At 37.3% G+C, this 15,541-nt stretch overlaps 2 protein-coding genes across 4 annotated transcripts; one reads left to right on the plus strand and one right to left on the minus strand.

Moving 5' to 3' along the window:
* Window positions 1-229: 229 nt before the first annotated feature.
* LOC109041636 (OV-16 antigen) lies at window positions 230-13,807 on the plus strand. The gene is made up of 6 exons (XM_072301957.1): window positions 230-499; window positions 6,814-7,146; window positions 8,729-8,855; window positions 10,765-10,902; window positions 11,986-12,064; window positions 13,179-13,807. Exons 2-6 carry the CDS (start codon window positions 6,868-6,870, stop codon window positions 13,450-13,452), a joined length of 897 nt encoding a protein of 298 aa, XP_072158058.1. The 5' UTR covers window positions 230-499; window positions 6,814-6,867; the 3' UTR covers window positions 13,453-13,807.
* Window positions 1,537-6,059, minus strand: LOC109041639 (protein D3). Of its 3 annotated transcripts, none has more exons than XM_072301962.1 (5): window positions 5,266-6,054; window positions 4,530-4,662; window positions 3,451-3,588; window positions 2,668-2,752; window positions 1,537-1,956 (listed from the first exon to the last, which is right to left on the minus strand). In XM_072301962.1, the coding sequence occupies exons 1-5, from the start codon at window positions 5,503-5,505 to the stop codon at window positions 1,827-1,829; spliced, it is 726 nt and encodes a 241-aa protein (XP_072158063.1). In that variant the 5' UTR covers window positions 5,506-6,054; the 3' UTR covers window positions 1,537-1,826. The 3 variants fall into 3 exon arrangements, with proteins under 3 accessions (XP_072158063.1, XP_072158064.1, XP_072158065.1); XM_072301964.1 differs by having other exon boundaries at window positions 1,941-1,956; window positions 2,668-2,756; window positions 5,266-6,059; XM_072301963.1 differs by lacking the exon at window positions 2,668-2,752 and having other exon boundaries at window positions 1,817-1,956; window positions 5,266-6,059.
* Window positions 13,808-15,541: the final 1,734 nt, after the last annotated feature.

Below are 15,541 nucleotides of genomic sequence, written 5' to 3' on the forward strand. Positions count from 1 at the left end.
GTAGATTTTGAATCCAAAGTCAAAACATACCCTTCCCATTTGAAAATTGTGAGAAACGGGGGGGCTCCCCCCAAAACCCCCCCAAGGGGCCATTTTGGGGGGCTGAAAATATTTTCATTCGATTCTTTGGGGTCGATTCACCCTTTGAAAGTTTTGGTCCCGAAGCTCAATTCTCCGCCGTTTTCGAGAAAAATATGGTGGACGGGCGGTCTGGATCACCCTGTACTGCCCAAAATCCGACATTTGTTTCGAGTATCGCTGAAATGTGAAGTTTTGGAGTTTCATCGTTGAGACTTTTAAAGTGGTCAATAAATGCGTCGAAAAGTTTTGGAAGTATCACAAAGTCGGACGGAAAACTTGAGTTACGGGTAGTGATTGCAATAAATTCTTTTGTATTGGACAGAATCAACAGAGAAAGTTTCCGTGTTCAAATCGAAAATCATGGTCACTCTCGACCATCTGTCAAAAAATTAAGCCAGCTCGAGATGTAAATAATCAGGTATAACCTTTTTCATATTTTTTTTTTGTTTTTAAGATATGACCTGAATTAAAAACCTAACTTTTTGGGTAACCCTCGTAATTCCTTATTCAATCATTTAGATCTTATATTTAGATCTCATTTAGATCTTATCTGCCTCGCGTCATATTTATGACGGCATTTTGATGACATCTTGGCTTTTGCGAGGTACTAAGCTGGGCTCAGCGACGAGTGTGCTTTACTGATGAGGTCTAAAAAGACTCAAAACGCTCGGCGTGACCCTAAGTACATATATCAAAATGCATCTGCCTGAGCTCGACAGTCTCATCTCTCAGTCTTGTACTGGTGCTCATTAGAGCCCAAATTTTTTACTCTAACTGAAATTTTTGGAATGTTTTGAACCTTCTTTCCCCGCAAAAAAGTGTGGCAACCTAGCACTGTTTTATAACCTTGTCACAAACAGTTCCGGAAAGATTTTTAGTATTTTTTCTTACGTATACATAGATGAATATAGATCTCCAGGCTTATACCTCGCTTTCTTAACTACACATCAAAAGTGCTATACCGCCATGCCTCCCTCTCAGGGTACCAATGAAATGCTTTCGAAAGCGATCCCTGAGATGACGTACTAACTTATTCAGTCGCGACGAAGGATGTTATACCACGTTGGGATATCCGTTAATTTACTTGCTTTGTGAAAAGAGGGAGTGATGTCCATTTCCTGGCAACCCAAAATAGCCTTAATCTCGCGACGTTTAAAATTTTACTCAGGTGATTTTTAAGAGGAACGGTTACGGTTAAGGAAGCTGAAAGAAAAGTGGGTTTAATATTGAAACTTTCGGATAACCAATTGAACGTCACTAAGAAGAACATTGAGAAAAAAGAAGGGTCATATCGTTAACCATGTATATTAATCGTACTATTTGGTTAGACCCTGATCGAACTACATATTAAAATGTTTAAGCTTAAACTGTTTGACTTCCTCGGTGAAATTATTGGAGGGATGTAGAATTTACAGGTCAAAATTAATTTTGGAGAAGAGAATCAATGAATACTAGTTTTGAAGAGTTAGGCTAGCATTTATTGCTCTTATATTTTAATTACGCATCATGAATCCTGATGAAACTTAACTGTGAAATAAATTACAAGTGCTAAATAAAAATTCCACGAAGAATCTTTTTTACTTAAAGCTTAGAGTTTGCAAATGTTGTCAAATTTTTACATCATGACAATAGAGTTTATATACAAAGTCAGAAATAAAATTTGTGGACATACAGTGATAAGTTCAATGCTATAGATCCGTTATCTATACCTCTCTTCTGACTAACACAAAAAATTGGCCTTAAAACTAGTAATCGTCTGTCGAGGAGGTAGTATTTCTCATTTCTCCAAGAAAAAAGTTAATTGCGATTGGCTCACCAAGTCCATACCTTGCAGCAAACACGCGACTCCGAAATTTTTTTCGATATTCTTCGTATCTGAAAATATTAAATAGAAGCACATGAACACACCATGTAAAACTTGAATAGAAATATTTCCTTTACATTGCTACGTCAAAAAAATAAAAAATTAAAGAATTAAAAATATAACAAAATAATAATACAACAAATTAAATCCGCACGGTGAGTTTGGAAGCCTTCAAAAAATTATGGGTTAAAATCGCTATTTCATCACTAAAAACTTATTTTCTTTTAATTCAAATGCTTTTTCAGTACGTAAAAAGACGTAAACATATATTGTAAATAATATCAGGACGATAGAAAAGTCCAGTGTTCACACTATTAAATACGTAAAAAAGTGTGAACTCGTATCGTAAAGAATAACAGGACGGTAGAATAGTGATGTATCCACACTGTCCCTCGGGAAATGACTACTTGCCCCTAGAGATGTGTGGACCTAGGTGTTCCTTACAGGGTTCCGGCCACAATTTCAGTTTTTTCCCCTTTTTTATTGTGAAAAAGATTCTTCATAGGACTAATTTTACGAGTTTGAACATCGTATGTAAGGGATATATTTATCCAAAATATTAGGAACATGGAGCCCACTAGATTGCTAAATATCTCGGAATTTCAGCTATAAAAAGTGAACTTTAAAGTGCAATCGAATTGCAGGAGAAAAAAGTGATTAAATACCAAATCCAACTGTGGCAATAAACTAGATGTTTGAAATGAAGGAATTAAATAACTTACATCAGAGTTAAACGAATCTCGAAGTATTCTATGATTTTACCGTGATTTGGTTGCTGATAAACCAAGAATATGTATCGATGAAATTCTACCTTGCAAAAAGGGAAAAAAGAAAAAAGTATAGTGTATGATTGGTTTGGCAGGTGGATGGACACGATGAATTGTCAATTTCACATTTTCTGGGAGGCTCTTGTTCTCTCATAACACGATTGATTTTTAACCACGACGTTTTCTCGAAATTTCAAAATACGATAATTGAGTATTGCGACAAAATTTTCAAGTGAGTATCCGGAAAGTTTCCGGCGAAATGAGAGCCATTTCTTTAAAAGGGACGTCTTTTAGTGAATAATTTTTGAGGATCACTCAGCTTAAGTACACTAGGTAATTGTGCGCAACCTACGAATATACATTATACGATGGAACATCCACACTGATGTGACGATTGAGTGGTTCGGATAATTAAATGTTCGGATGTTCTCAGGTCACTTAAAAAAAGTCGAGATTCATGGATTGAATAAAACGAGAATATTCATGCTTTTAAAAATTTCAAATGTTCGCTGATCTTTTGAAAATTGAAGAGGGTTTGCTGGGTAAATTTTCGAGAGGCCCGGAAAAATACGAAGCCGAGGAAAACTGGACACATGCATAAGGAAATTCAGGTTAATTTTCTGTAAGGTCGCGCATAATAAAAATAAGTTCCAACAACTAGACCTCAGATAATCCGATGCACATTGTATTTTGAATAATAGATCGAAAGCTCAAAAAACAGTAAAAAAGTCAACAAACGTTTGCAGTACGATGCAAATGGTGGAATGTAATCAGAAATCATCTCGCCGCGTGACACGTTATTACCGACAATGTTCGTGACCAAGTATATCTGCCAATCCCGACCATCGTAATCTCCTTCCCGCTCACCGTCAGGATCTTTATTGAAAGAGAGAGAGAGGACACAAATCAAAGTAATTAGTATACCTCGTAAAATGTGCGCTCGCGCCAAAAAATATGACACCGTAGTATCTTCCAGTTTCAATCTTTGGTTTTAACCCATTTGTGCATCGATCTTTTAGAGTCAAATACGTCCAATTTGAGCGTTTGGATACGCGTGCATCACGCTAGAGCACAGTAAGAACACAATAAGAGCACAGAAAGAGCACAAAATATGAAAGTGAAGAAAAATTACATTGCATTGAAAATCATTAAATTTGACACGGAACAACCTTAATATTTACAAAAACATTTTATTTTCCTTTATTACAATTTTTTTTTTCATCAATTTAAATGAAAATAATCCATGCAGACTGTGCAAAAATTTCATAATCCTGAGTTGGAAAACGCTGACTCCTCGAGTTTAAAATATTAGAGCTTAACACAGAGGGGAGCGGCTTGCATGACGGCGCAAAACCCGCACTGGCGCCCACAAACCTAAGGGGATACTCCACACGTTGCGCAATGCTTGAAGTATCCCAGTTAGGTTTGTAGGCGCCAATGCGCATGCCGCGCTAGTCGACCGCCCGCCGCGCCGCAGCGTGCCACGGCGCCTCAAGCAACTATTTCACAACAGATGTGTGGCACAGTATCATACGCAATTGAAGGCGCTCAAACAAACTAAGAGTGACAAGCATTCTCTAAGAGATCAGAGCTTTTCTCGCAAAATAAATCAAGGCACTAGAGCACAAAAAGAGAACGGTAGTTGAATAAGTCCTAGTATCCGTATTTAATAAGATTTAGCATAATTTTTTATTTTCATTAGAGAAAAAAAAGAGTAACTCGATTAAGGCAGAAACATTCTTGAGTATACCGTCAGCGCAATTAAAGATTTAGAAATTGATATGGGATATTGGCAGGCACATCATGACCATACTCACCTATCATTAGTAAAACGTATCTCTCACTGTCCACAGCGTCCCAAGTAACTTTTGGATCTGGCCTAGTCTCATTTACTTGCAAAAAATTTCCGAATTTTACCATTGAAACGCCGTTTTCGTGATGATACTCAACCTAAAAATTCCAAAGAAGATACAATTAGCTGAAAAAGATACAAATACGGAGAAACTAAGAAAAAAAACAATAATTTAACAAATTACTTAGCTGGTCTGAAGGTTAATTTTCTCTATTTTATCCAACTGAGGAGGGTTGAGTTTTCAACGGAAACGTTTCGGCGGTATTTACTTGAAAATTAGCCTTGATACCCGCCGTGTAATTTGTTTTATTACTGTATATCTTGTAATGGGCTGCGGAACATCAATCTTATCTAAGAAAAGACCTTGCGAGAGCCTCATTCGGAGCACAGATTTGAAAATTCTTCACATTTTAAGATAGTTCAAAATATAAGCCAAACTACAATGTTTTCAACCACAATAGCACGGATACAATGCTTAGTGGTATAATATTCGTGTAAATGCGGATATCATGCAAGTTTATTTAATATAATTACTTTTTATACTTAATTCTTATCTTATTGTATTTGTCTGAAAAAATGAAGGTCGAAACATTCAAGGAGATGTGAATAAAGTTTCAGGAAAGATCACGGTCTTGCACTTTTTGCTCTTTTTTAGAGGCATATTTCACCTCTCGAACAATCAAAAAATTCATTTTACGTACCTTTACGACATTTTTTGGATAACCTTTAACAATGTCAGGTACAATGTCATATTTATCCAACAAATTGTCCCGTTCCATCTCCGTTTTAGGTTCATTTTTCTCACCATACCCATCGAATTGCTTTAGACTCGGTTTCCAGTCAAATCCGTGTACGGTATCCACAAAAATCACCCGCCATCCTGTTGATAAAATTGATAGTACGATGCCGACGAGAAGACCCCAGCAATTATTGAAATTCATCACTACGCTTGAAATATAGCTCACGATCGTACGCTCGATTTGTAGTCTTCTTGTAGATCTTTAAACTCTCTTTGCGCAGAGATCTTCTTGAAAGTAGTACTTTATGTGTACACATTTAAATTTAATGCATCAATAACACTCGAGAAGATTTACAGTCCAGGTAGTTCGTATTGATTATTTTGTTAAATGAACTATTTGAAACTGTGCTTCGAATATACCCTTTGTAAACTTGTCATATTGAAAAAAGTGAGTATTTATTATTTTCCTAAATCCGTTGAAGTAAATATCCATAGTTCACTTGCTTAGAAGTAAAATAATTTAAGGCAATCAAGTTCGGTCCTCTTGGGACTTTTCTAATGCATCACCGCTGCTCATTGCATAAAAATACGCATACGTTACGCATGCATTGTACTTTTTCAATCCCGTGTCATATTGATCCAAACTATGTAAAGCAAAGTAATGAATCCAAAAAATTTCATGCCAACAACATAGGGTGGCTGCCAAGACATCCCTCTAGAGCAGCGAGCCGATTTAGAAACAAGATGTTCTGAGGTAGCAATCACATACATACGATTGAGGTTTAAGTACACCGAGTGAGACGCCAAGGCAAAAGGAACTGACAAAAGTTTTGTGTCTTATCATTCACGAGTCCATATTAACCTTGATGCCACATGTGGCTGTACTTCATTCATTTTATCGCTTGAGTTTAGAAAATTCGTTTATTTTTCATTGTTTCCTGGAACATGTTCCTTTACTTCAATAGAGTGGATGCATCATGTTTATTAATTTACGATTTTTTCATCAACGAGTATGGTTAGGCACGAACATGGATCATTCTCTGGAATACTTCATCAAAAAATACAAAGTGCATATTTTTAAAGCAATTTTGTTGGTTTTCAAAACGTCATCTGTAAAATATGGGCCTTCCCTCCTCAAAAAAAGGGGTACCGCCGGTGCACATTTGGTTCAATGATTTCCGACCCGTAAACAAAGGAAGCACTGACATCCAGAATGTTGCGTTTTGCGCCTAGCACCTCCCCCCTAGAATTATGCCCAGCAGCGCTTCATCCTACCTGTTGGGTCGGAAATAACTTAGCATGATCGTATTATTGAGCACTGCCTTCCTTTTTGCGGTGTAGAAACCTGAAACGTGGTTTCAAAGTTTAGAACTTGATATAAAAAATGAAAAATTATTTAATTTGATTTTAAAAGTCATTCTAAATATGAGTTCGATATACGTTTAAGGATTTAATGGTTTTTTTAAAGTTGACGATAAGTGATTTTCAAGATTATTCCTCGTTTTTCCAGGCAGAGTGTGGATGTTCGCAGTGGCCTTTTAAATAAATCTCTAAGCTTGGATGGATGAAAATGGTCAACTATTTTCTGATTTTAAACAAATGGCCTACAAATGGTCTTAGAATTCAACTTTTAGTTTATCTTGCGTACACTTGCATATTTGCACCAGGAACAGGAGCCACCGATATTCCACCAACAGAACATGACAACGAAACATCAGGAAATATTACTACTACTCCAAAAGACGTATACACTGGTCGAAATGAAAAACAGATAGAAAAAATATTTATAAAACACGGAATCATACCCGATTTAATAGACGAAGCTCCTAAGTATGAACTGACCGTGAGTAAATCCAATAATTTCGTTACTTTAATTTTCACAAAAAAGAAAAAGGGAAACATATTTTATTACGTAAACTTTTAAAGAAATCACAAATATTCAGCAGCCTCCGATATTATTTTTGAATTCCTGAGGTGGTTGAATCTCATGCGACAAATTGAGCTGCCTCTCGTCAAAACTAAAAACGGACGGCGTTAAACAGAAAGGAACCAAGTCACATTCGCTATTGTCAAATTTAATTGAGCAATTTAAATGTTTACATGAAAACGGTTTTGCGAATTTTCGTGCAAATTTCAGTGAATCTTCTCCATAGTACAAAGCAAATTCCTTAAACTTTTCCAAGGAATCCGCACAATCGTTCTCTCGTAAAAAATTAAATTACCCAGTTAAATTTGGCAATAGCTGATGTGGCTTGGTTCCCTTCTGATAAACGCGGTCCAAATGTGAGAGAAAATATTTTTATATGCATATAGCTTGTGAAAGGCACCAAACGCGTATCTCAACTTTCCACATTGCTGAGTTCCTGTCATAATTTGCCTTTTCAAACGTGAACTACACTGTTCTAAGAAAGAACTTTTTATGAGCTTTTCGAACGTCGCCAAATTTTCATGGATAAAATACATACTTTCAGGGATACTTATGATTATATGTGATCTTAGTTCCTCCAATTTTTCAGATATTTTTCCACAAAATTTTATTTAAAGTATCTAAGAATTTGAAGGAAAAATGTTCATGCTCAAGGAAAACCAATCAGAAACTCGAATATAAAACGTACAAGGTTTCATGCCTTGTAGGTGTAAATGTAGGTTAGTTTTTTAAATTTTAAAGAAAGAATATAAAGTTTGAATCAGCGGCTGCCCCCTCCTCCCATCGCAGCGCCAATTTCTATCAAAATCTAGACTTAGATAAAATAGACTGATATAAAATAGACGTAGATGGAATTAGCGCCCATTTCATCCTGATATGAGATTATGTTTGGCCTCCTCCCCCTCATTTGGTAATTTTCGGATTCTTCGAAAACCATCCTCCAAACCGAGCACCTCACTTCATTCATATACGGTCCCCAAAAAGATAAACAGTTTCATCTTAAACAATTTCTCTTTGCATACATACATTCGAGTCGCTTTACAGCGCGCCCGGGCGCTCTGCGACACCTAATTGCCTTCCTTGCCTATCGATCCAGTGGTCATCTGGTAAATGGCATCTTGTGATTTCACCTTGAATGCTATCTATCCACGATTTTGCTGGACGTCCCCTACGTCTTCAGTACAGGAGGAACCCAATCTAGTACCTTCTTAGGCAACCTATCATCTGCCATTCGTTGGACATGACCATACCAGACAAGCTGTTTGGTCATAATTTCATGCACGATGTTCTGCTCGGCGTTCATGATCTCACGGACTCTTTCGTTCCTTACGTGATCTCTCCTCGAGATTCCAGCTGATCTGCGCCAGAAATCCATCTCAGTTGCCTTAAGAATCTTTTTGGTACGATCTTTCATGGGCCACACTTCACTGCCGTAGGTCAGAATGCTTTTGATCATGGCTGTGTTATAAATCATTCTCTTTTCCTGCCCTTTTTCCAGATCCATTACGTCGGAGGAGTTCGACCCGATTTCGGGACGAAGCACTTGGTAGATGAATTGAGGTATGATCCTTATGCCTTGGAATTTCCAACAGAGCGACATGTTTTGTACTCGTTGTTCATGTTTGGTAAGCCTAATCGAAATGAAAGTCACATTCGAAACGTTCAAAAGATTGAAATGATTTATTGAACCGTCAACACACGTTTTACAGTGAAGTTTACTGCTTGTATTCCACAGTTTAGATAAAAACAAATGTTCCTCATTTTGATAAGATGAGGAGGGTTCTAAGTCAATTGAGGGGAAGATTTTCATTTTACTTTATCCCTTGAGACAAGTGCTACGATCCCGGTCACTTTTATGCACAGCACAGGACTCCCTGGTTACACTGAAAAAAAATCTGGTAAAATCTACTTTAGTCTACTTGATTTTTTACATAGTGATACTCTTTAGTGAACCACCCGAATGACGGAAAATACACCAGAATTCTAGTGATACATACATATAGGTGGCTTTGCAGCACCTCCTAGCGCTCTACGACTCCTAACCTCCACTGCTCTCTGTCAAACCACAAATCTTGGGGCACAAATCAGTTCTAGCGATACCTACCATAATATGGTAAATTCTACCAAAGAATCCGGTGTTCATTACCATACTCGTATCACTGTGTCTGAGTATGGTAAAATCTACCATTTTTTCTAATGTAACCGCATGAACTGCCGTGCTGTAGAAACAAAAGTCTCGTCCTAGGGTCTTGTAATGGTAACAAGACTCTTGTCCTCTTAAGAATACAGTCTAGTGTGGACAGGCCCGCCACATCCCATCTCGGGCCCTGGTACCAATTTTCTAGCCCGGGCCCCTAGCACAGGGGGGGGGGGGGTCCGGGGGGCCTCCCCCGGGAAATTTTTGAAATTTTAAATCTATTTGGACGCATTATGAAGCTCTTATGATGGAGATTTTCCATCAATTTCTGCAGAATAATAACGCCTTTTTGTTTACTTTCAGCACCAAAAACTTTCGAATTGTTGCATTCAAAACATCTATAATTTTTTTTTTGAGGGGGCAGATGATAATTTTCAACTCTATGGGGAGCCGGGCCCCCCTGGACTCCCCTTTCGTACGTCTATGGCAAGGGAGATAAACCATTGAAGTCGAGGTTCAGAAAGGAGCCTCTTAGCATCCGACAACGGAAGAAAATGAAACACAGTTACTAAAAATATCATTCTACATATACTCAAAATCTTGAAAATCTCTAAAAAAGTAAGACAAATTTTATAGCGCCCTAGCGTGTTTTTGAAACTTTATTCGCCTTTTGCGGAATTTTTAGGGTAATTTTTTCACTTTTCCCTACGAGACAAGGGTTACACATGAATTCGTAGTGGTTTGTCACCTGCGTCACGGGCCCCGGTACCAGGGACCCAGTATCCCCCCCCTTGTGGCGGGCCTGAGTGTGGATAAAAAGGATCCTCATTGTAGATCGAGTATAAGATGGGCCCTTGCAATGGTAACAAGGACTTTTTTCGGTATGGAAAAATCAGCTTCGTAAGAATTTGCAAATTTATTATAAGACGTCAGAGTGCAGGGTAGTGACTGATGATACAGGTTTTTTTTTTTTTTTTTTTTTTTTTTTTTTTTGTCGTCATCGGCGAGTTGAGTATCTCCAAAGTCTTTTACCTACATATTTACTTTAGTTGTCGTAAAGCGGCTTCTTATCGCGAGAAAACACGGAGACGCATTTTCAATCCTTCTCTTCTTGTTTTCTTGGAAACAGAGAATTCAAAAACAAACGAGTTAAATGAAAAAGTTTGTAATTCCAGGATAATGATATTTGCAGTTGTAAAGTTTTAAGAAATTTTTCGACGACAATTTATTTGAAACCCCTATTGGGAAAAAATCTGTTTCAAATGTTTGAAATATATTCATTGTAAGTTTCCGTATTGCATCTTCTCCCCTCTCACCGTTTTCCAATTGGTGCACGAAGGATCTCTATGCGAGATCAATTTTGTGATATTATTGTAATCTTGCATGCACCATTTCAGATTTAGATTCGCCCTCCAGGGAAAATGCCACTAAAAGGTCATACTATCACTGGGGTTTGGCCAACATGCCAGGATTTGAAATTGAGACAGCCGAAATATTGGCAAAATACCTCGCACCGTTTCCGAAGAATGGCACAGGTAATACTTTGTTTTACGTGCTGTTCGCCTCCAACTCTGGGTCATAAGAATGTCAAATCCACTGTGAATGAAGTTTAAATAATTTTGAGGATAGCTAAAAAAAATAAATAAATAAATAAATAAGTAAAGGTGGCGATTCTAAATTGAAAGTAATGACTAAGATATCGCAATCGACCAGTGTGCACGAAAAGACGAAAATACACTTTCTTTAGCATCTCTTAAAACGAATACCTCTTTAAAGTTCGAAGAAATAATGATGAAGTAATAATGGTAAAAATATTTTTCAAACAATCATAGAGCATAGATTAGATTTCTATGTTTGGAAAAAGTAGTCATGCTAAAAAATGCAAACTTCAATTGTTCTAGCTCATTTTTAAGAAAATATATTGCTTTTTGGGGGAAAATCAGAGGAGACCATATTTTAATAGACGATGAAGTTTTAGACTTTGCCTCCTTGAGGATTCAATAATGGAGAGTGGTCCATGTGTGATACATGTTTCGAAACCAGAATTTCACGTAAAACACGATTCGCACAACGAAAATTACTAAGACCAACTCCTAACGAAGATATCAACGTTTTTATTTCACATTGGTTACGAGGAATTTGAACTGCCCGCTCACAAGAAACTCAAAGCTCTACGTGAGTCAACTCGCGCACCACAACGGTTTCAGCAAGCTTCTCAATCGAGAAATGTTCATTTCCCACCATGTGTTGTTCAAACTATAAGCAATTTGCTATAGCTGAGCCAAAGCGTTAAGATTGAGGTTGCCAGATGTTTATATCGCAGAGACTGTCATGATAATGTTTAGCGCGCGATGTGAGTCACGTAGAGCATTGAGTTTCATGAGCGGTGGTTTGAATTCACGCATCAGGAATCATTAAATATATTTGTGAGGAATTGATTTCGGTAATTTTTGTAGTGCGCATCGTGTTTTACGTGAAACATGTATCAGAATGCTGAAATTCGCACCTTATCTAGTGGTTCATTATTGTTGGTTTTAATTTAATATTTACGAATAGTATTCAAAGAGCTTTCCTCGCATACGCTGTCAAAAGTCACGGAGGAATTTATGTTTTTGCAGGGCCACATCGGTATGCTTTTCTTGTATACAAACAACCATTCTACAGAACTCTGTACCTGGAGCCACGATTGAATCACCTGTAAGTATTGACTGCGAGCTAGTTACCATGCTCGTTTGTTGCTCTTAACATTTTTTGTCTCAAAAAGGAGAGGACTGCACGCAGTGGCAGCATTTTGTTCGAAAAGAACAAAGAAGAAAAATCGATTGAGAAAGAAAGACAAGTTTAAAAATTTGAAATTTGTTTAACAAGTGAAATTACAAGCAGGAGGAGTTTTCCCGAGTTTTTCTTTCTTCGGAAAAAACATAATTGAACATTCTCGAGTATTTATTAAAACATATTAAATACGGTTCGGACATAGAGAAACATAACAAGTTTAGCAAATTAAATTGAGTAGCAGCTGAAAACTGAAACCTGTGTCTTGATATACCTTCTAGTGTTCCATTGTTCATGTATTTGATCATGAACTTCGGTTGCATAACTTAACTTGCTCTCGGCTGAATAGCTCCCTTCCGATTGATTTTGCTGCATGTGCTCCTTCCAAGTTCCAACAACTGTTGTTTCTTAGTAAGATAACGTTAAGCAAACCATTTATACGTACATATTAATACCGTTTTCAAATGAAGACACACGCGCAATAGTATAAAACTGGTGAAAAATTATTTTAATACTGTTATTCTTTTAATCCTATACGAAATCGGAAGAAGAAGCTAGGTCAGATTGAATAGAAAAAATGAAGCACTCGCACCGACCCCCCCCCCCCCCCTTACCAAGGATTCATGAAACTCCATAAACACACACTGTAAAAAAAAATCACATTGAATCTAGAGTCCAGACTCTTGAAAACATTGACAAGAGAATATACTCTTGATTCAATCGGATTTTTGCTTGAATCAAAACAAAATCTTCTTAAATTAAGAGGCTTGGTTCTTGATTTAAGCTAGATTCTGATTGAATCAAGAGTAATTTTTCTTGTCGATGTTTTTAAGAGTCTGGACTCTAGATCCAATGTGTTTTTTTTTTCCAGTGCATGAGTGTTTACAACAAAAGATCTCACCCGAACTCATTCTCCATACGATTAAATGCAACCCAAATTTTGTCGATGAAATGGGAAGCTACATATTATTGAAAAAACCCAATGTAGATGTCACAGGTTTATTTAGCGTCGTATATTTTTTTCTCTGTATATTTTCAGACCAGACAATACACACCGTGCGAAATGGGATATACGCACGATCGTAAAAAAATACAAGCTTGTGGGACCTGTGGCGGGAAACTTCCTCTACTGCGAGTGGACTCCGCCATCGGCGAATCCTTACATGGGACACAGCATCATACGACCTGATGACAACGGCTCCTCTAAGAAGAGAGGTTATGGCAGGAACTACAAGAAATTACGGACAACAACGACTCTGATTCCACCAGATGTATTGGAACCGTCGGATATAGAAGGGCCAGATCCAGTGTAGATATGCTCGCGAATAGGTCAAGTCTGATGATCCCAAAGAGGAAATAAGAATTCTCACGGAGAAGGGAAAAAGCGTGACCACCAGATCTTCCCGTGGATTTTTTCCCGTGGAAGGAAACGTTACATGCTTTGTCTTCAATATCTTACGTGAAAGAAGATTCTTACAACGAGAAGTTCAAAAATCAATTCCTGGACGAGATATTACAAGTATTTTAAATATTAGTACTTTAATACTTTGAATACTTTTTAATACCATAAGTATTATTAACAGTATTTTTTGTGAGTAATTGCAAATGACGTTACTTGTATTTTTGTCATTTGAGCAATGCTAATATTAAACTTATAAATCTTGTTTAGGAGTTGATATCCATATTTCTCCTTGATGATACATTTTTTTTCGTTAAATTTTGAAGAGGACCCGTTTTACACAGTTCTTTAACTCATACCTTGTTTAGTAGCCCAGTAAATATCACATTAAATGTTTGCCAATCAAAATTGAACATAAAACATGTCGAAAATTTCCAAAATTAGGCCAAAGTGAAAAATGAACGTTGTAAGCTTTACAATGTAATCGGTAAATTCAAACTTCCTAGGTACTCGTGAAAAAACCCTGTTAAACGAAGGTCAGATCAGCCATTAGTCAACAACGTATAAGTTAGGAAAATAGCTGAAACATGCGTGGTTTCACATGCATCGGTGTCTTCCTCGGACAAAAGACACCTCTAATCGTGTCCAAAAAACATCAGCACATAAGAAAATTCTTCAATCGAAAAGGATACCGACACTAGTTTGGTGCTCGATTCGGCTCGTGTATGCTGTGATTTTTGTAAGTGGAAAGTGTAAATGGAGATGTTGCATGTGTGAGGGATTTGCGATTTGACCATTGATTCTTATGTAAAAGTTCGCGAGAAACACGATGGTGCCACTGGTTTTCACTGAGATCATCTCCCAAGCTCAAAAAAAGCTCTCAAAGTGAGGCCAAAATGGAGGGGATATCTCACCCTACCCTGAGAGTTCACCTCTACATCAACACAAACTCTCCATGCAAAGATAGGGAGCAAATACATCAGCAGTGATGACATGTTTTCAGTTTTGGAGTCCCCAAATAAAGTGGCAACCCTGCTAATGTATGGAGAGTTTGTTTTTGTGTAGAGGTGGACTCTTAGGGTAGGGCGGGATATCCCCTCCATTTTGGCCTCACTTTGAGAGCTTTTTTGAGCTTGGGAGATGATTTCAGAGAAAACCAGTGGCACCATCGTGTTTCTCGCAAACTTTTACATAAGAATCAATGGTCAAATCGCAAATCCCTCACACATGCAACATCCCCATTAGTCAGTTGCGCTGGTCATAGAATCGTGATTCGATACTTTTTTCTTGCAGATTAAAGAAAAATAGTATGATCTGTCTGAACGTCAATTTTCTACGTTAAATATTAACCTAGATATCGCGCTTTGAAAAATTTCGATTTATGACATCATCCACCGCGGTTGTGACACCTTTGGTTTCTTTCACGTTGTTTTTATCAAAGTTCCACGTTCAGTAACCAGTGAAAACGTGTGTCTCCTTGACGAATGAAAGCAAGATGGAAGAAACCAAGGGTGTCACTATACCGCGGTGGATGACGTCATCAACCGTATTTTTCAAAGCGTGATATCTCGGTTAATATTGAACGTAGAAAGTTGATGTTTACCCAGATCCTCATATTTTTAGCTAATCTACAGGAATCAACCATCAAATTACGATTCTGTAACCAGCTTAGCTGAAACATTGACGTAAGAAATATTTTTTCATTTATTGTGGATGAAATTTGGCAATTTCGATGCATCCACCGTATTCTACATAAAATTTCGATTAGAGACCTTGTATGATGGCTTGATTCCGTGCCGTGTCAAGTATAGTGCATTCAGAGGGACATTGAAGTAGGTATAGTTGATGTAAGTGTAATTTGTTCAGTCTCTTTTTGTAAATTTTTTTTTTTTTTTTTTTTTTTTTTTTTTTTTTTTTCATCCGTACAAGAAGCAATTTATTACAATATACAGGGTGTCCGGAAGTTAACGTATTTAACTTTCAGGATCGCTATTTCGGCTCAA

The sequence above is a fragment of the Bemisia tabaci genome, chromosome 6 (assembly GCF_918797505.1).
Source record: "Bemisia tabaci chromosome 6, PGI_BMITA_v3".
In the NCBI taxonomy this organism is placed as follows: Eukaryota; Metazoa; Arthropoda; class Insecta; order Hemiptera; family Aleyrodidae; genus Bemisia; species Bemisia tabaci.